This window comes from Camelus bactrianus, chromosome 9, assembly GCF_048773025.1.
Source record: "Camelus bactrianus isolate YW-2024 breed Bactrian camel chromosome 9, ASM4877302v1, whole genome shotgun sequence".
NCBI classification, from domain to species: Eukaryota; Metazoa; Chordata; class Mammalia; order Artiodactyla; family Camelidae; genus Camelus; species Camelus bactrianus.
Window position 1 is genome coordinate 16,946,778 of NC_133547.1, and position 21,654 is coordinate 16,968,431.

The following is a 21,654-nucleotide window of genomic DNA, read 5'->3' on the forward strand; positions in this document are numbered from 1 at the left end:
TGTTCAGCACCAACCACACGGTTTCCATGAACAGCCTAGGCACAGCGAGCCCCGCTTATCACCCAGGGAACGTTTCATATGACTGTAGGACACTATTTACCAGTCAAGTTCCCAGATGCCAGCCAAGGCCAGCCTTGCCAGTGGGCCTTCCCAAGGACAGCAGTCCAGGCCCACTATGTGAACTCTTTTCTGCACAGACCCAATCCCCCAATCCCTGCTCCATAGACTTGGAACAGCGGGGTCATACTTGGGTGAACCCAGTAGGCCCTAATCAAAGCCCATGGGCAGGAAGAGATCCCAAAGAGGAACTCATCGGGGTAGGACACATCCAGGCTGGACGGCCGGCTTTTGAGCCTAATGGTTTGGGAAGAAAGGGCTGGTTCTGATGGCCTGTGAGCCAGCCTCCCTGGCTGGTGTGTTGCTCTAGGACAAACATGTGAGTGGGAGCTAAGAACACAACCATGGTGGGGCCTGGGGCTGAGGCCCACTGCAGTCTGTGCAGGGCCCAGGGTAAGTGATGGGCCGCACTAGAATGGACAGGTGTCCATGGGACTGTGGGGGTTCAGTGTTCAACAGTGACACCATATGGCCAAGAGAAGGAACAGCAACCATGGACAGGTGACCCTCCTGGAAAATGTGTGCAGACCGTGAATCCTTTGGCAGGAGGAATACTGTGACAGGAGAAGGTGACGTGTAGGGTAATGGCTTGGTCATCTCGGAAGGGAGCGCTGGTGCCCTGAGAGCTGCAGCTGGTGCAGGGAAAGCCACAGGAGGAGCCCAGAACACAGAGAAAGACGGGGAAAGGGCGCCAGGAGGAGGAAAGAGGACTCCAGGAGGGGGAGGTCCATGGGGCCAGCCCAGGCAGAGAGACCAGAGAACTGGCAATTCAGCAAAGAGAAGGAGCAACCTGGAGAAAATGGCAGAAGGGCGTAGGGCTGGGAGTGAGTCAGGTATTGAGGACCCTTGGGCAGGCTGAAGTGACTGCATCCTGGACATGACATGGAATCTGCAGGGAGCAAGGGCAGTGAGGCTGCTGTCGGGAACCAAGGGTGTCTCGATGGATGGTCCCTAATCTTGGGACGACAAGAGAAAACGGAGATTTCCACTTAGAGAGACAGGAGCCCTTTGGCCAAGACAGACAGAAACCCCTGTGAGCCCTTGCACTGACTCAGAAGGTGAGAACGTGGGAAGGATCTGAAGATGGCAAAGCAAAACGCACCCTGGGAAAGTCACCATCCCCCCTTGCCCTGGGTTATGACAACCAGCAGAGACCCTCCCTCATCCCTGGGCCTTCTCAGTCATCCTAGACGCCATGGAAAGGGCTTAAGGCTCCCAGAGCTTTCCCAACAAGAAGATCATGGGGGGCAGGGTTGGATTTTAGAAGGGCCACCAAAAAGGTGGGAGTGGATGTCTGTCAGGACCTGGTATGGGCCGGGCAGGCCCTGGGGAAGCCCCAGCACGCAGCTGATCCTATGGGGCACGGGGAAGTTCAGGGAGGCCCAGGAGGACATTAACCACCCAGAGTCACACAGCTGGTAGGTTCCTAGTGTGGGGCCTGAACCACCTGGACAGTCCCCAAACCCTCCTGCCTAGCCTGCCTGGGTGGTACCCACTGATGACATAGAAGACACGCCTTCAAAGTTGCCTGGAGGGTGAGGAGCTATCCTCCACCTGATTACCTGACCCAGAACCCAGGAACCAGCCTGACTCGCTCCACCCTGTCCCCCTCCTGTCCTCGAAGTTAGAGGAGACAGCAAAACTTAGAACTGACTGTCCTCCCCAGTGGGCCCAGCCCCAACCAGACGGTCATCTGTCGCATGGCCCCTGATGGCCATTGCCACCTCCCAGCCCTGCTCCTGCCTTACCTCCTCCTGACTGACCAGCAGTGCCCCCAAACAGAACTGCCAGAGCCTGCTGGCTGTGCCCAGAAGACTTTCGAGAAGTTTTGGTGGCCACTTTGCTGTGCCTTCATCTGGCCATGACACCCCTGTTCTTTGTGCCCTGCTTCCTTGCAACTTGGGGCACTGGTCTGCGCTCAGGCCTGCCTCTCCCGGTCACCCCTCATGGACAGGTCCGAAGTCTGGCCACTTGTCTGTCCTCTGTGATCACCCATCTCTGTGGATGGAACTGAACTTTCCAAAGAAGAAGACCCAGCTCAGAGACCCCAGATAGGCCCCCGGCGAGCTCCCAGTCCAGTGGTCTCCTGTTCCTGCTGTTTCCAAATCAACAGGCTGATAGCAGCTACACTAACCTCATCTCTCTCCGGTGGCTTGACACTAGGGTGAGCCCTCACTTTGCTTCTTCTTGCACTTTACTCAGAAAGACCCCTCCAAATCTTTGGGATCCTTGAATGTCTGGAAACTCAGTACTGGGGAACTCTCCACAAGAGGTGACATAAGCTTACAGGATGTTTTGGTTCCAGCTAACACCAGGCCACCTACCCACAGCTTCACGGTGCAGTCATAGGAGCCACTGAGGAGCTTTGTGTCATCCACACAAAAGTGACAGGAACTCACAATGTGCTGGTGTCCCTTCATAATTTTAAACGGGACCTGAAAAAGGAATAGACTGAATAAGTCCAGCAGATGACAGAATACCAGGTTGATGTCTTAAAAGTCAATAATATTTCTATACAATTGGAATGAACAATCCAGAAAAAAAATTAAGAAAAAAAAACCGTGCATTTATAAAAGCATAGGAATAAATTTAGCAAAAAAGCATAAAACTTATACTCTGAAAATTAGCAAACGTTGTTAAAATAAATTTTAAAAGACTTAAATAAATGGAAAGGCATCCCATGTTCATGGATTAGCAGACTTACTATTCTTATGAAACTACCCTCCAAAATGATCTAAAGATTCAACACTATCCCTTCAAAATCCCAACAGACTTCTTTTCCAAAACTGACAAGCTGATCCTAAAATGTATATGGAAACTCAAGGAAAGCAGAATAGCCAAAACAATCTTGAAAAAGAACGAAGGTAGAGGACTCACAATTCCCAATTTTAAAACAATTTTCAAAACATACAAAGAGACAGTAATCAAGACTGTGTAGTACTGACATAAGGATAGACATATAGATCGATGGAATAGGATTGAGAATCTAGAAATAAGCACTCACATTTTTGATCACCTGATTTTCAACAAGAGTGCCAAGATAATTAAAAAGGGAAAGAAAAATCTTTTCAACAAGGCGTGCTGGGACAAGTGAATATCCACATGCAAAAGAATGAAGTGGGACCCTTCCCTCATACCACACACAAAAATTAACTCAAAAATGGATCAAAGACCTAAGTGTGAGAGTCAAAACGACAAGACCCTTAGAAGAAAACACGGGTGTAGATCTTTGTGAGTTTGCACTAAGCAGTGGCTTCTGAGATGTGACAACAGAGGTACTAGAGCAGCAAGAACAGCAACAGCAGCAGTGACACACTGAACATTATCAAAATTAAAACCTTTTGTGCTTCAAAGGACGCCATCGAGAAAGTGAAAAAACAACCGGCCCAATGCAAGAAGAATGTTGCATATCATATATCAGGTAAGGGACTCGTATCTAGAATATATTTTAAAAACTCTTAAAACTCAACAATAAAGAAACAAACAACCCAATTTAAAAGTAAGCAAAAGATGATGTGACATTCACAATCCAAAGGCACAGGTTCACCAAAAGATGGAGACCTAATCATACGAATGCTACAGGATGCTTCTCCTCCTCCTGCACCTTACGATCACATTACTAAAGGCTGATTTACAGCAGATCCTTTTAGCCAGTACATTACATCTGGCTTTCAAGAAAAAAATTACAAGAAATTCTAAGAAGCAGAAAACACACTTTGAAGAGGCAGCACAAACATAACATCAAAACCAGGCTCAGATATGGCTGGGATGCTGGAATTATCAGACCAGGAATTTTTAAACAACCATGATTAATAGGCTAAGGGCTCTAATGAATGAAGTAGGCAGTTATGCAAGAACTCATGGGCAATATCAGCAGAGGGGTGAAAATTCTAAGAAGGAATCAAAAAGACATGCTAAGGATCAAAAACACTGTGACAGAAATGAAGAATATCTTTCATGGGCTTATTATTAAACTAAACATGGCTGAGGAAAGAATCTCTGAGATTGAGGATGTATCAATAGAAAACTTTAAAAACTTAAAAGCAAGCAGAAATAAGACTGGAAAAAAAAAAAAACCAGAACAGAATATCCAAGAACTATGGGACAACTATAGAAGTACTCATATGTGTGTGGGGGTTGGGGGTATAGCTCAAGTGGTAGAGCGCATGCTTAGCATGCATGAGGTCTTGGGTTCAATCCCCAGTAGCTCTGTTAAAAAGCAAATAAACCTAGTTATCTCCCCTCTTGGCCAAAATAAAATAATACAATAATAAATAAAATTTTTTTAAAGTACACACATGCATAATGAGAATACTGGAAGAAGAGGAAAAGGAATGGGAAAAAATATTTGAAACAATAATGATTGAGAGTGGGAGGGTATAGCTCAGTGGTAGAGTGCATGCCTAGCATGCACAAGGTGCTGGGTTCAATCCCCAGATCCTTCACTAAAAATAAATAAATAAACCTAATTACTCTCAACACCAAAAATAAAAGTTTTTTTTAAAGCTTTAAAAAAGATAAAATTTAAAGAAATACTAAAAAAAAAAAAAAAAAAAAGATTGCCAACTTTCTCCAAATTAATTTCAAATACTAAACCATAGGTCCAGGAAGTTCAGAGAACACCAAACAGGATATAAGCAAAAAATTTTAAATCTACACATTTTTAGGGATATCATTTTAAAGCTACAGAAAGTCAAAGAAGCCAAGAGGGAAAAACACCTTACCTACTGAGGAGCAAAGATAAGCCTGGCATCCAACTTCTCCTCAGAAACCAGATAAGTAAGAAGCGACTGAAATAATTTAAGAATTGAGAGGAAAAAATTACCAACCTAGAAATGTGTACCTTATGAAATTATCCATCAAAAGTGAAGGAGAAATAAAGAATTTCTCAAATGAAAATGGACGAAACTTGTTACCAGTAGCCCTGCACTGTAATAAATCCTAAAAGTTCTTTGGAGAGAAGGGAAATCATATAGGTTAGAAAATCAGAACTACATTAAGAAAGGAAGAACACCAAAACAGAAACAAAACTTTGAATCATTCTTATTCTTAACTGATCTAACAGAAAACATTTCAAAATAATAATAGCAAATACATACATATGTGTGTGTGTGTGTGTGTGTGTGTGTGTGTGTGTGTGTGTGTGTGTGTATGGCAGCAATAATACAAGGGACAGGAGGGAGGTATTAGAAATATTTTGTTATTTAAGGTATGACACTACCCATTAAGACGCCGTGTAGGGCTATTTGAAAGTGGACTTGAATTAACTATAAATGCATATTGCAAACTCTTGGGCAACCATTTTAAAAAGTAAAAAAAGAGGTACATTTGATACACTAAGAAAGGAGAGAAAATGGGATCACATAGAATTCTCAATTAAAACTGCAAAAGGCAGAAGGAGACTAGAAGACAAAATAGGAACAAAAAACAGTGGCAAATAGAAAACAGTAACAAACATGGTAGATATTAATCCAACTATATCAATGATAGCTTTGAATGGTCTAAATGTATCAATTAAAATACAGAGATTGTCAAGAGTGGATCAAAAAACAAGATCCACATATGAGTACTTCTGTAGTTGTCCAATAGTTCTTGGATATTCTGTTCTGGATTTGGTTTTTTTTTTTTTTTCAGTCTTATTTCTGCTTGCTTTTCAGTTTTGAAGTTTTCTATTGATACATCCTCAATCTCAGAGAGTCTTTCCTCAGCCATGTTTAGTTTAATAATAAGCCGATTGTGTGAGCAGACATTGTATGATTTCTGTTCTTTTAAATTTGTTAGGTGTATTTTATAGCCTAGAATGTGGTCTGTATTGGTGAATGTTCCATATGAGTTTGAGAAGAGTATGTATTCTGCTCTTGTTGGATGAAATAGTCCGTAGACGTCCGTTATATCCTGTTGATTGATGATGCTGTTGAGTTCCACTATATTCTTACTAAATTTCTGTCTGTTGCATCTGTCCATTTCCCATAGAGGGTGTTAAAGTCTCCAACTATGATAGTGGACTCATCTAATTCTCTTTACAATTTTGTTAGTTTTTGTCTCATGTAGTTTGATGTTCTGGTGTTCTACACATACGCGTTAAGGATTATTATGTCTTCTTGGACCGCTGCCCTTCTTATCATAATGTAATTTCCCTCTTTAGCCTTGATAAGTTTTCTTGCTGTGAAGTCGACTCTGTCTGAAATTAATATAGCTACTGTTGCATTCTTTTGATAGTGTTAGTAGGGTGTATTCTTCTTCATCCATTTACTTTCTAAAATAATTTTTAACTGAAGTATAGTTGATTGACAATGTTGTGTTAGTTTCTGGTGTACAGCAAAGTGATTCTGTTTTATGTATATTTATATATTCTTTTGTATATTCTTTTCCATTATGATGTATTACAGGATTTTGAACATAGTTCCCTGTGCTATAGAGTAGGACTTTGTTATTTCATCTATTTACTTTTTTTGTCTGTTTGTTTTTTTTTAAATTGAAGCATAGTCAGTTTACAATGTTGTGTTAATTCTTCCATTTACTTTTTTTTATTATTAAAGTACAGTCAATTACAATTTGCCAATTTCTGGTGTACAGCACAATGTCCCTTTTCCATTTACTTTTAATCTGTATGTGCCTTTATGTCTGGTTCTTTGAAAAGATCAATAAAATTGATAAGCCTCTAGCCAGGCTAACCAAGAAAGAGAGAGGAGACAGATTATTAACATTAACAGATTATTAACCAGCGGTGGGAGGGGTCCAGGATGTAGGTGTGCTGTCAAGAAAAAAGAATGTTGCCTGCTATCCCAGTTCTACAAGGATCAAGACTTTAACCACAGCAGCCGCTGACTGACAGTGCGCCTGAGGGGAATTCAGGATGGAGAAAAACAGGGAGCATTCTGAGCTTTGAACATAGTGACCTCTAGATAGTCAAGATATACAGCAATGGAAAATTTCAATGACCCCAGGTTCCTGCATCTTCCCATATATAGAAAAGCACTAAAATCATTAACTTGAGATGTCTATTCTTTGTAATTTTTTTTTTTATGTTAACTATACATTTTTCCTAGAAGAAAAGTTCATGTAAATCCTGGCTCCTCCCTTAACTCTTAGAAGCAGTTCTTCAGAGCTATTCTGAGAGCCTGTCTCCCAAGCTACAGTCCAAGTAAGGTCCCAGAATAAAACTTTCAACTCTTACGTTGTCCTTTTTTTTTTTCCCAGTTGACATTGCTGGATTGTGGGAATGTGAGGGGATGTGGGACAGAGAAACGCAGGGTTTGGGACTCTGCTGCCAGACAGTGGCCCCACAGATGCGGGAACTCTGTATGCAGTGACCAGGTGGGGTAAGGCGCGCTCAGCAGGAGGTACAGGGATGAGAGGAGGTGGAGGTCCAGTGTGGAAGGGTGGCTGCGGGTTGTGGCGACCGCTGGGGTGTGCGAGCTCACACAGGTGTGAGGATGCGGGATGTGATAGAGTGTCCGCCTCCAGGGAGCTCGGAGAGGTGGGACCGGGACTAGGCCGACTCTACGCAGGAGGCGGAGCACAGGGCTGCTAGGGGGCGCCGGCAAACCGAGCCAGACGCGGGGCGGGGCCTGGCGGCAAGCGGCCGGGGTGGGGGGCACCCCGCGGTTCCCAGGACAGGACCGAAGCGGCGGTCCGTGTCGCGCTCCACAGGCAAAGCCCGTGCCCTGGTGCCGGGGCAGCTACCTCCGCCTCTAGGCAAAACTCTCCGGCTTTCGTTCTCCTTGTCATCACAAAAGCAGAACTATATTATGGGAAAACGAGCAGCAAGAGCAGGGAATCCCACCACCCGCTTCAGGACCTTTCTAGGTCCTCCTTTCAGATTTTCTGCGCAGAGTACTTTCGGGGTCCATTCGGGAGAGAGACCCCCAACTAGGAGCCGTGGAGAGAAGTTCCACATACAGTATATCCTCCGAGACCCTGACAAAAATGGCATATATCGGACAGTCAGTTATTTATTTATTTATTTATTTATTTATTTATTTATTTATTTTTGAGAATAGTAAAGGAGTGTATTAGGTTACACTGCCAAAGACAACAGCGGGTCACACAGAGGAGAGGTGCCTCCGTGAGCCCGCAGCCCTACTTTTGTAAACAAAACAAAACAAAACAGCGAGCTCTTTTAAAGCTATCTGTAGTGTACCACTTGTTCTACAAGTGTGCCCGAGCGCCTCCCTGGCCGGGCTTGATCGAGGCGCTGCGGTGCAGCGGGAACCCGGAGCACAGACAGACTCCAGCCCCGGAGGGCGCCAGGCGGGCGGGCGGGACCGCGGGGCATGAACTGGCTCCTGCCTGCAGGGGGGCGAGGGTGGGAGGTGCGCCCGGCCACCCACAGGCGGCACGAGGTGCCAGGTCAGGGCCAGAGCCGTGGAAGAGCCAGGTGAGCGCTGCTTTAGACGGAGGGCAAGGAGACCCCCACCCCGCACCCCGCTGGGTGGGGAACAATGAGGACCCCGGAGACCAGACAGGATTGAAGGCCAGCAAGTCAGAGGGAAGAGGAGAGAGAGACAAGCCAGAGCCGAAGTGGCCTGGAGGGTCATGGTCAGGTCTCCGGACTTCCTCTTCAAGGTGCCAGGAAGCCAGGGAGAGGTTTTGAGCCCATTATTTTAAAACACATTCTTGTGCGTGTGCATTATTTAACACCAAGGACAAAGCTTATCATTTAGCAAAGCATCTCAAAGATTGTGATGAAGTCATCTGGAACATTATTATTCTTGCATTGTGCACCTTCATTTCAAACGATCATTTGTTAACATGTTCTACACCGCGTTAACTTTACTGTACAAACATCTCCAAAGTGGACTGTTTTCAACCACAGCTTCCCTCTGTTTATTCTAAATTGCTTTCTCTTACTGAATTTCTTATTTTTAGAATCCTTAATTCTGATTTTTTGTTGTTTGCCAGAGTGCTCCCTTCTCTCTCTCTCTCTCTCTCTCTCTCTCTCTCTCTCTCTCTCTCTCTCTCTCTCTTTTTTTTATGAGGGGGAGGTAATTGAGTTTATTTATTTATATTTGGAGGCAGTACTGATTGAACCCAGGACCTTGATGCATGCTAAGCATGCCCTCTAGCGCTTGAGCTATACCCTCTCCCACCAGGTTGCTCCCTTGAGTAACTTTTTCCTCAAAGAGAGGCATCCTTTCTGAGTCTTTGCAGCTCTTTAGAAAATGTCTTTCTATTGGCTTTATTAGGGACCAGCAGTTTGAACAGGTAGACAACACTTAGGTCACACCCTTTCCTCCCAGAAAAAAAACCTTCTCAACTTCTGCCAACCTCATGGATCATAAAAACCTCAGGCCAGCGCAGGAGGAGATAGCTCAGTGGTAGACTGTATACTTAGCATGCATAAGGTACTGTGTTGAATCCCCAGTACTTCAATTAAATAAATAAATAAATAAATAAATAAATAAATAAATAAATAAATAAATAAATAAATAAATAAATAAACCTAGTTACCTCCCCATCCCTGGAAAAAAAAAAAACTGAGGCCAAAAAAAATCGTAAGTCACCTTAATGTCCATGTGTCAGAGACTGGTTAAATACACCCTGGGGGGATGACCAGCCAGTGGAATGCTCTCCGTAAAAAAGAACAAGAAAGCTGCTTCTTTACTGATTCGGAAAGATCTTCAAAATAAGTTAAAAAATTAAAAACCAGGTGCAGAAAAGGTCTAAGGTATGCTTCCATTTGTATATAAAAAAGGGAGGGGGTAGAATTTACATGTATGCACTGATACGTGCATAAAGTATCTCTAAGGATATAGAAGAAACTAGAAACATTTGTTGCTTCTGTAGAAGGAAAGGGGGTTGCTGGGGGGGGCGCAGGAGTGCTAGGGAGACTCTTACTTGTAAAAACAAACCTTTTTTTGTAAAAACAAACAAAACTAACAAATCTATTGAATTTGGATCTTGGGGGTGTTCTATGGAGAATGGAAATAAAATACAACTCCTATGCTCTTATTCAATTTTACTTAAAAATCAGAATAAATATCACCAATAAAAGCAAGCCAAGAGCTGACACACACTGCTTTCTCTTCAAACAGATTTCCCCGTGGAGAACCCAATGTCCTCCTGCAGGGGCTGGCAGCCACAGTCCCAGTTGTGGACTCTGTTCCGAGGTCCTCTGGCAGCTGGAGAAGCCACCATCGCGTTCTGATCCCAGGCTTTTCCATCTGCACTGGGGACAGCCTCGCTCCTCTCCTTGCAGTGCAGGTATTCACCACCTGCAGGTTCTGTTTCCCTCCAGTCTGGCATTGAACTTGACCATCTCTTTCCATATGAGCCCAGGGAGATTTTCTTGTTTCCTTCCTCCCCCTGCTCCCTCTCTTTCCCTCTCCAACACTTCTCATATGTATTTTGGTTCTTCTGGATCTTCCCTACATCCCCCTTTTCTCTCATAATTATTGTTCCTTTATATTTTTTTCTCTGAGTTATCAAAGAATCCCATAAACTTGTTTCTAATTTTAAAACCTCCATGGAGGACTTTGGTTTGAAAATTCTCTTTTCATTCCCAACAATTCTCTCTGTTCACAGGTTATTTGCTCTTCCCAGCCACCAGCCTTCGTTTTATCTCAAATATCACTGAGAATGCAATAGTGTTGTTAGGTTTTTATTTTTGTATTTTATGACTGTTATTCTAGGTTTTCTGTTGCTTCTGGTGCTCTGCCTCACGGGCGACAGGGCTCCTTCGCTGACGCTGGGGCATGTACTTGGGAGTGTAACCACGGGGACGTCTGGGAGGCTCATCCAGGGCCCACAGGGTCTGGGTTGGGACAGGGTCCCTACTGAAAACGCCATCCTCCTCACCAAGGATGGTTTCCCCAGAGACTATAGCGAGGACCCGAGGCCACTTGGCCTCTCCTCCAGCTGCCCCTACCCCTGCAGCCACTTTGCTCACTAGGTGTGCCTCAGGCAGGGGACTGGGCCCAGGTCCTAGCAAGCCAGATGGTTCCCTCCCAGGTCCCCCACTGGCTCTTGAGCCATCCCCACGTTTTGGAAACAAGCCCCACCCCCTCCCCTTGGAGGCGGTTCTGACCTTGGAGAGGGGCTCGTGGTCACCCCAAGACGTCTTCTCACCCTGGAGCTTCTCCGACATAGCTTGATTTTCAGGCTGTGCTGAGTCACTGCCCAAGGCCAGGGGGTTAAGTGAGGCCAGCTGCCGGCCCCGCTTCGCCTCCGAGAGCGACAGCTTGAAGTGGCCATAGGCCCTGACCAGGGTCACCCAGGGCACCTTGCGGGGCTGATGCACGCCGTCGCGGGTAAGGACGAAGGACAGCTGCACGTCACTTCTCTGGAGCACTGTCTTCCCGCCCTCATTCTGGGCTTTTGCGGAGCTGGGGGTGTCCTGCGGCTGGGAGGCCATCTCAGATCCCCTGCCTGCCCCTGAACGGTGAAGCCGCGTGCCCACGCCCCTGCGCCCCCGTGCCGCGCCTTGGGACGCATGCGCCCTGCCTGGGCCTGGCGATCTCCTCTCAATGCGCAGCGCCGTTACCCACCGGAAATGTGGGCTTCGAGTTCAAGGCACAAAAGGAATGAGGCCAAGAGTGTGAAACTGGCGGCGCATCCCCTAGTCTTCCTGGCTCCCCTTCCTAGGACGATCTGTGTGTCCTCTACCTGTGTAGGGGCTCCTGGCCAACCCACTTCATGTCCACCGCGGAGAAGTGGTCCACAAGTTATAGAATGTGCCCTGGGTTAATTAAGATGCAGCTGTTAGGGGCTGGGACACACAATACTTAAGAGCATGAGGGAAATATCTGTCACAGCGCCAATGAGAATATCAGAGAGCAAAATGTCACCTCCGGTTGCGTAGCAGCTCCAATGCTAGAAAGACTGCATGGAATTATTCCCAAGTAGCAAAGGTTGTCATCTCCACGTGGTGGAAGTAGAAGTGATTTTCTTCCTTCTCATTTAATTCCTTCCTTCCTTCCTTCATAATTTAAATGGATATACCCACTTTGGGAAACAATTTGGTAGTATTTATTCATTCTAAATGTTCATTCCCTACAGATTTATGCTATATAAAATTGTGTTATTTATAATTAAAATGTGAAACAAAACGTGTGTGTACCTGTGTGTGTGTGTGTGGTTGGGCAAAAAAGTCTTGAAAGTTACAAAGCGACTGACGCCAGAGGTTACTGTGGAGATAAGAGAGGTTTGGGGAACTGGTCAAGGGCCACTTTCAGCTTTATCTTTCTATGATGTTAGTTTGATAATGTAAAAAAAACCCCTGCACTTCACTTTTTCCAAAGGTCTCCTCAGTGCAGATGAGGCAGCCTCAGGGCAGGAACCCAGAGCTGCAGAGCAGGGACCCAGGGCTGCAGAGCGGGCCCAAACTCCTGCTCTTGGTCTCTGTGCTTTTCTCAGACACTTTGGTGACATCTACCCTGAGAGGCTGGGGCTGCCTGCCAGGATCCTGGTGCCACACGGGGCTCCAGGTCACCAGCATCAACCACCAGAGGGAGGAACCATGCACCCCAGGAAAACGGCAGGAGTGGGAAAGCGGCCACCTCCGTCTCACTCAAGTCCTCAAGTAAGTCCGACTGTCCTTATCTGGACTCAGCTTTCTTCACAACAGAACCCAAGAAAAGCCTTCACTTTTCTTTTTTAAAGTTTCAGGAAATGAAAAATCAAGAAGAAAATGAAAAATTCCATTTTAATTAAACTGTACAGTCTGAATTTTTTCCTCTGACACTAACTGAGGTTAAAAATAGAAATCAATTTCTGCAACCTTCCAAGGCAGGCTTTGAAATGTCAAGGTTTTAAAAAATTGTTTTACAGCATGAATTTACATATAAATATAATCTGTACAATGTATTAACTGAGCAGTCAATGAGCTTCCATCCTGGAGGAGATCTGGTATCGGCACAGGCCAGGGTAGAATTCAATTACTGCCTCCTAAGTGGGAGATGCTTCAGCCTGGAAAAGAAAATAAGAGAAGGAAAGTTAAACGCAAACTGGAAAACCAGACAGCTTGGTTAGGGCCAAGAATGCTAGGCCTCTCCCTGCGCCAAAGTGCCACAAAATACAGAGAGGATGACCACACACCATGAAAGAAAGCACCATTTAATCTGCATTCTTAAAATTCTGTTCCCCTCAAAACACACATAGAGACTCACTCACATCTCATATTAAGACCCATTTATAAAAAAAAAGCAAGTTCTAGTCCTGGTTTCACTCACCTATCTCATGTATACCTTTGGGAAGGTATACGTGAAAAAAAAAAAGAAAAAAAAAAAAAAAAAAAAACAAAGAGCATGTTTCCTCCAGGACCAAAAGCTCCCAAGCTGTCAGTCTGCAGTCTCAGCTTTGTGCACACAAGAATGTTCATGGCGCCTCCACTCATCAGGTACGGCTGGGTCAACTGGCTCTAGACCCTTGCCCTAAGGCCCCAGAGTGGAAAAACAAATGCCTCCAACTACGGAATAAATGAATACTCTGTGGTGTATCCCACAAAGGAATTCTCCACGGCAATGAGGAGGAACCAGGGGCTGCTGCTATGACAGTACGGAGGAATCTCACAAGCCAGATGCAGCAGAGTTCATGGTACATGGTTCCTTTAAATAAATCCCAAACACAGGCAACAATAATCAGCGGTGAGGGAAGCCAGAGAGTGGTTGCCTCTGGGGGTGGAGGTGGGGGTAGGGATGGTAAGTGGGAGGAGGCTTCTGGGGTGCTGGTTTATTCCTTGATCTAGTATATTCAGGTAGCGAGACTGCATGGGGCCATGAACTTACGATGGGAGTGCACTAAAGAGTGTGCTAACTGTATGCCTCCACGTCTGTGAAACTCTAGAATGGGCAAAGCTAACTTACAGGGACAAGATGCAGACCAGTGTCTCCTGGGGAGGGGCTGGAGGGGGCAGGCTGCAGTTCCAACCAGAACCAGGTTGTACTGTCACTGAAACAAAGCATCAGGGGCCCTGGCCAAGAGTAAGATCCAGCCAGGTGCTTCTGTTCAACAAAGACCGTTAAAAACCATACGACAGGTAATAGGCTAAAACACAAAAGATAAATGTACAGAATTATTATTGTTTTAATTCTTAAAAATCAGTAAAACAGTACCTAAAAACCAGTGAAACAACCTCACAGAAAACAAGACATGTGCAAAGGACATGAGCACATTATTCACAAAAAAAGACCCTGGCAAAGGCTGAGATACACAGGCCGCTCAGCCTCATTCCTGACCTGGGAAACACCACGAAGACGAGATGCCATCTTCACCTGTCACGCTGACAAACATCTCTGTACTGTGTGCAACTGATAATAAAGTGCTTTCAGAATTTTTGTTTGTTTAGAGTTTCTTTTTTCTTTTTTTTCCCCTTAATGGAGGCACTAGGGATGGAACCCAGCACCTCGTGCATATCAAGCACACACTCTAGCACTGAGCTATAACCACCATTCCCTTTCATAATTTAAATGGATATACCCATTTTGGGAAACAATTTGGTAGTATTTATTCATTCTAAATGTTCATTCCCTACAGGTTTATGCTACATAAAATTGTATTATTTATAATTAAAATGTGAAACAAAATTGTGTGTGTGTGCAAAAAAAAATCTTGAAAGTTACAAAGCAACTGATGCCAGAGGTTACTGTGGAGAGAAGAGGGGTCTGGGGAACTGGTCAAGGGCCACTTTCAGCTTTATCTGTAAGATTTGATTTTTCACAGTAATATATTTACGTATTACTTATGCAATCTAAAGTTAACTTTTAAAGAAGCTGAGTTAATACACAAATGTATCGTTTCTGACATTTGCCTCTAAGCAAACACATCAAGATTTCAGGGAGCCTCTGAGAGGTTTCTGAAAGCCCGCTGTCTCCCGTCGCCTTACCGTCTCAGCAGCTCCTGGGGTGACAGGTCTGCAGTCCCTTCCCCCTCACTCTCGCTGTCACTGCTGTCCGTGCTCTCAGAACTACTGCTTTTCTCTGACTTTCTGCTCTTTTGCTTGCTTTTGTGTTTGTGCTTCCGGTGTTTCTTTTTCTGAAAATAAATGAATAAACACACAAATAAATAAGGGGAACAAATGGGTGGCTCCCTCCCTAATTCAGCACAATGACAGGCTACTGAGGCATTTGGTGGCTGGAGTCTTTCCAAAACAAAAACGGAGAAGCCCACTGGGGGGAGCTTTAGCCCAGCATGGGACAGACCAGGACACACGGCTGTGCGCACACTCCACTGTGCCCACGCTCACAGAACTCATCCTCCAGCGACGGACACAGCAGAACCAAGCAGGCGTAGGCAGGACCCCACTGGGACACCTCATCCAGGGTGACCCTGCCACCTCCCACAAATCTGCTTGCTCCATTTTGTTGGGTGTGTGTGATAAACAACATACGAGGATGGCCAGCTCCTTGGAAAAGCACAAGGAAGAAACTGGTAAAAGGTCAGAGAACAGCACACATGCTGGTGAGAAACAAATGAGTGTGGTTTTCAAACCTGTCAGCACCGGTTTTCTCCCTTTCCCTGCAGGAGAACTTCCCTCATCTTCCATCCCCAAGAATCCTTTTTCTGGTAGCCAAAAATGGAGCTGTTTCTAATCAACTCTACCGGGTTCCCAGCACTAACATTCACCGAATTAAAAGCCGGTGCCATAGAAGAAGACATGGATGTGGAGACGGGATGGCAACAGTGTCCCTCAAGCGTCCATCACTTCGAATGGCAAGTTACGGACCCAAATCTCTATTTGTAATGGTGCCAAAGTAGTTGAGAAATGTTCCAACTAATACCTTCATTTAATACTGAATGATAATTGATACTGTTTTATTATTTAATAACCATTACTCTAAAATATTTAAATGTCCTTTTCCCCTACTTTATAATGTTCACAAAAAATGTTTAAAGAACAACTGAATAAATTAAAATATTCTGTCTGAAAGAAGGTGGTTTTTCTGAAAATCGAGGGGTTTACATTGAATATCAACATTTCTGTCAAGGTGTAGAGAGACCTGTGTGTCCCATCCTGGCCACAAGATACTCTTCCACTGGCTTCGTCAGCCACTCCTGGGGACTTGTCTGGATGACAGAAGCAGGGGCAGCGGACCCCACACACCGATCCCCGCACACCCAGAAGTTACTCACCTTCTCTTTCTTCCGTCTGTGCTCTTTCTTGGTCTTGTGTTTTTCTTTGTTCTTTTTATGTTTCTCTTTTTGGGGTACCTCAGGTTTCTGGCGAGCATCTGAAACACAAATGTAATCAAGACGTGAACTGGAGACCACAGGGGAAAAGAAAGGCTAAGTTACTGAACCAGGAATCTGACGTTTACCATTAAAGCAGAACTCCTGCTCTGCCTCACTGATCAACAAGCAGATTAGCACTGTCACTGTGCAGCTCTATATTTAGAAACTGCCAGAAACCTCAACCTAAGACCTGTGTGATCCAACTGGTATCTGGCCAAAATCTTATCTGTCAGATGAAGATAGAGCCAGAGCAGAATGCCTACAAGCCTTTTGAAATTTAACATCCTCAGGTAAACGCAGAGACAGACCAGGACTGTCACCAGCTCTGTGATCTTTTGCATGCTGCTAACCCTCTCTACGTCTGCTTTCCCGTCTAAAACATGGGGACAGAGAGAACCCCTATCCTCTTAGGGACCCAGAGAGGATGAGCTGGGACTCTACACATGAATCCCACAGCCCAGAATCTGGCACAGAAATATCAGCTCCTCTCACACTGTCCTCTCTTTACACAAGTACATTTTACATGCATTTTCCTTACAAGTGGAAACACTAAAAATACTAGCGTCAAAACAACATACTGTAGGTAATCCTTAAAAATGACTAAGCAAGTTGCATGTGTCTAAATTCTCTACCTCCAAATTCTGACCAAGACATTTTCACAGGTCATTAATTTCCAGGTAGTGAAACCAGCAAAAAAAAGTCATTTATAGTAGAAATAGTGTTAAATCCTTAAATCAACTTTTTTCTACCTAAAGAAAAATTCCAAGGTTTTCGGAAGTGTGGATTATTTTCCAAACCCAGTTAACAGATGACTGCAATTTTCTAGCCCTATTGTTTGGTCAGATATTTCAAAATTTGACCCTCCTCAAAGTTGGTTTTGTTTTTTTTAAATGCTTGTTTTTGGAAAACGATTTCCCTTTAATAACCCACAGACCAAATTAAGTTATTAACTATTACAAAGGTATCGAGGACGGTCTGGGAAATGGGCATAAATAACAGCTTTCAAGGGCTGACACACTTATTTTAAACTAAAGGTCTAAAGCAAATGAGAAATACATTCACTGCAATTTTTCAAAACTTACTACTTTTTACTCTTCTCTGCTTTTTATCCATTTCTTTGAAGGTTGGGCTAATTAACCAAACCAATATTTATATGTGGTCACTACGGGAAACTTTAGAGTAGATAAGAGAATTTTATGTCATTTATATATCTGGGCCATGTTATTAGATATTTGTTAACTCAGCTTTCAAAGAGATAATAAACCAGTCTAAATGTTTTAACATGAAATGACAATTTAAACTGGCACTGAACGATATGTTACCTGAAAAAATATAAAACATATTATGAAAGGAAAAAAGTTATTAACAGATATTGGGGGAGGAGGATGAGCTGTATTTACTTCTGAAACGATTAGTTTTATTTTATTTGCTATGTGAGCCAAATATAGGAAAGTCTCAGGATAGCCTTCTCCCTACAATTCCTGCCCCATCTTTGTGTCTTAGATTTTTACTTTTTTATTTCTGTAAGTGACAAAATCTGAGATACTCAGGACCCTATCTGTTAAAAAGAAAAAAAAAATTAAAGGTCTCTCAGGCTGTAAAGCAACAATTATCATTTAGGTATGAGGTGGAAGCAATGATTTTTCAAATGTGTCTGAGAACAGGTAAGCTAGGATATATTTGGTCGGCCTCGTGTTGGATTATGTCTGTGGACAGAATGACCCAGTTCGGGCTGTCTTATCTCAGGGGAGACTGGTGCCCACACAAACGGACGACGCAAGGAGCTCTGGACTCACTGGGGCAGAAGACGGGAGGCAGCCGCGGGCCAAACTCTTCTGCATCGACCTGCATCTTCTGAATCGGGAAGAAAGGCGCGGGCTCCTGGGGAGCTGGCTCAGTAGCTGAAAGACACCAGGGTACTGATTTTATCTATGTGCCAGACGTGAATGTGTTGGAGTCTTCAGTTAATGTCTGTGGCCACCAGATAGCGTGTGCTTTTCTTCACCATTTTGCTTAACTAGCTCACGACCTGACTGCCAATCTCAGAGACATCTGAGCTGGGAAGTCAGTCACACAAGGGCACTGGGGACTGTCCCCGGGGGGTGGCACACACTCCGCATCACCTGAGGCCTAAAAGGTTGAAACGCATCTTCGAGGAAGGGCCGTCTGAAGAGAATAGAGACTTACAAACAAGCAGGATGTATGTAAGACTATGTCCTAGCTCAGAAGGCTTCACTTCACTCAAAATGAATTATCAAAGAGGGAAAAAATAGAATATATGTAAACAAATGATCATATTCACATTAATAATCTCCTTTTTTAAAATAAATGATTAGGTCTTCAGATAGAAGAGATAAAGTCTGGGAAAATATGCACTAAAAGCATTAACGGTGGTTATCTCTGGGACGTGGGATTCAGAAAGTCTTAAGTTTTCTATATTTCTGTATTTTTAAACTTTTCAAGTAATTATATGACTTTGTAATGAAAAACAGGTTGTGTTTTTTCCCCCATGGAGAAGAGAAATAGGCTGATATTTGCCATCACTGAAAAACAAACAATACTTTATACATCTATGTAAGGCCCTCAAAAGTTATAGCCAAGTCCACCACTGACCACTGACTAACAGGGGCAGGCAGAACATTCTAAGACTGAGATGGGAAATTCTGTCCTCCCACCCAAGCATCTGAAAAGTCTCCCACCCTTGCAAGCTCCAGACCGCCTCTCCTTTCCTTGTGCCAAAACTCCTGGCTGGGGTAAACAGAACAAGTGGGACAGACTACTAATCAAGTGTTAGGGTCACTGTGAGGACAGACCCTATCTACCAAGCGCTACTTATGTGCCAGGCAATGCCCATCTCACGGCTGATTCAGAGCATGCAATGTGCCCTCCAAGCGGAAGGCAGGAAGCACCCTGTATACCTCATGACCAAGTGTTTTCCACTCACCGTGGTACCTCATCACCAACCAGGTTTAAAAAAAAAAAAAAAAGTTAGTTTTTAATGAAATTTTCACTATTTTAAAATTCTTCTCAACTAGGATAAGTAGGAAAATCAATATTACCAAACACAGCTATCCTAAAAATATACCAGGGATTTATGCCAGATAGAAAAAAAAAAAAAAAAAAAAGAACTCTGCTCCACTCTAATTAAAAATACAAAAGATTATAAATCAAACAACATTTTTTTGGATCTGTCTACTACAGCAAAGGAAACAAAATCAAAATAAACAAATGAGACCTAATTAAACTAAAAAGGTTTTGCACGGCAAAGGAAACCATCAACATAATGAAAAGACAACTCAATAGGAAGAAAAATTTGCAAATGATATGACTAATAAGGGGTTAATATCCAAAATACATAAATAGCACACACAACTCAATATCAAAAAAAAAACAAAAACCCTATTAAAAAATAGGCAGAAGACTTAAATAGACATTTTTCAAAGACTTTCCGATGGCCAACAGGCATATGAAAAGATGCTCAACATCGCTATCCGCAGAGAAATACAAATCAAAACCACAGTGAGATATCACCTCACTTCTGTCAGAAGTGCTATCATCAAAGAGACCACAAATAACAAATGTGGGCAAGGATGGAGAGAAAAGGGAACCCTTATACACTGCTGGTGGGAATGTAAATTGGTGCAGCCACTGTGCAAAACAGTATGGAAGTTCCTCAAAAAACTAAAAATAAAACTAACATATGATCCAACAATCCAGTTCCAGCGATCTGGTTTTTTTCCAGAAAAAAACCCCCAAAAAACCCCTCTAATTCAAAAAGACACACAAGAGGGTAGGAAAGTATAGTTCAGTGGTACAGTGCATGCTTAGCATGTACAAAGTCCTGGGTTCAATCCCTGGTACCTCCACCAAAAACAATAACTAAGTAAACCTAATTACCTCTCCCCCCAAATAAAAATTAATTAATTACTTAATCAATCAATTAACAAAAAGAAAAAATACATGTACCCCAATGTTCACAGCAGCATTATTTACAATAGCCAAGATATGGAAGCAACCTAGGTGTCCATCAACAGATAAATGGATAAAGAAGATATAAAATGGAATGGAATTAACTTAGCCATAAAAATAAATGAAATTTTGCCTTCTGCAACAACATGGATGGACTTGGAGGGTATTATGCATACAGAAATAAGTCAGACAGAGAAAGACAAATATTGTATGTTGTCACATATACAGAATCTAAAAAATAAAACAAATGAATGAACACAACAAAAGAGAAACAGACTCACAGATATAGAAAACAAACTAGTGGTCACCAGTGGGGAGAGAGAAGCGGGGAGGGGCAAGAGAGGGGTAAAGATTAAGGGGTATAAACTATTATGTGTAAAATAAATTAGCTGTAAAGATATATTATACAGCACAGGGAATATAGCCAATATTTCATAACAACTTTAAATGGGGTATAATATATAAAAATTTTGGATCACTATGTTGTACACCTGAAACTACTATAATATTGTAAATCAACTATACATAAATAAAACTTTTCTAAATTAAAAAAATACAAAAGATTAAAGCATCATCAATTGCTAATTATCCTGGCTTAAAGTTACACATTAAAGGAAGCAGCAGCTTCTCTAGAGACATCATCGTTTTCTTTTTTAGATCCCAAAGTCTGAAATATATGACATGCCTTGTGCCACAGGTGATGTCTCCACCAGGTCAGTCTCCCGGGAATTTTGGAAGTCGGCCTCCCTGGTACCTTCCTGATCATCCTCACTGTCGCCTTGCTCATCCTCAGAAGACGAAGACTTTTCATCTGAGGAGCTGGCAAAGATGGCTTTGAATAAGTCCATGGATGGGCGGCTGCCTTCTCCTTCAGTCTGTGAATCCACGCCTTTGTTTACCACCTGTATTAACAGTGAAATAAGAGTCAGGAGTGAAGAAGCAAGGGTGAAAGGAGCCAAATGTTCTAGAACATGGCACGCACACAGACACGCGTGCACATGTACTTATGTGTATGCTCATGTACATGGGTCTCCCCACACACACACTGCCTCACTAAACACTGATCACTAGCATGGCATTTGATTTTGTGGCATTTCTGATTCAACAACTGTAGACCGTGCTGACTCTTAGAAGGGGCTGAATTGACACAACATTGTAAAATGACTATAACTCAATAAAAAAAAAAAGAAAAAGAAGAAGAAGGAGCTGAAGCCTCTCATGGAGGTAGGCCATTAATCCAGAAAAATGCAGTAGGGACTAGCACAGAGCTTCTGTCCTGTTTTCAGAAGCCTGTCTGATGATAACATCATTATCAAACAGCTAAAAACCAGAGACGAGGTGAAAATCTTCCAGGGAAGTCACGTCATTACAAGGCGAGGAACAACAGTGAGAATGACT

The 21,654-nt window shown here is 43.5% G+C and overlaps 2 protein-coding genes across 3 annotated transcripts in view; both read right to left on the reverse strand.

The window, feature by feature from the left end:
* The window catches only part of WDR88 (WD repeat domain 88), a 35,613-nt gene extending 24,008 nt beyond the window's left edge, over positions 1-11,605 (reverse strand). The window contains exons 1-2 of the mRNA XM_010950145.3: positions 11,147-11,605; positions 2,442-2,552 (exon numbers count right to left, since the gene is read on the reverse strand). Of these exons, the coding sequence (XP_010948447.1) occupies positions 2,442-2,552; positions 11,147-11,473 (438 nt within the window). The 5' untranslated portion in view covers positions 11,474-11,605. The remainder of the gene's footprint in view (positions 1-2,441; positions 2,553-11,146) is intronic.
* Positions 11,606-12,744: 1,139 nt separating this feature from the next.
* GPATCH1 (G-patch domain containing 1) overlaps positions 12,745-21,654 on the reverse strand; it is a 33,050-nt gene continuing 24,140 nt past the window's right edge. For both annotated transcript variants that reach the window (XM_010950044.3, XM_010950043.3), the window contains exons 16-20: positions 20,942-21,158; positions 18,084-18,188; positions 16,189-16,286; positions 14,942-15,090; positions 12,745-13,026 (exon numbers count right to left, since the gene is read on the reverse strand). In XM_010950044.3, coding sequence (XP_010948346.2) covers positions 12,996-13,026; positions 14,942-15,090; positions 16,189-16,286; positions 18,084-18,188; positions 20,942-21,158 — 600 coding nt within the window. In that variant the 3' untranslated portion in view covers positions 12,745-12,995. The remainder of the gene's footprint in view (positions 13,027-14,941; positions 15,091-16,188; positions 16,287-18,083; positions 18,189-20,941; positions 21,159-21,654) is intronic.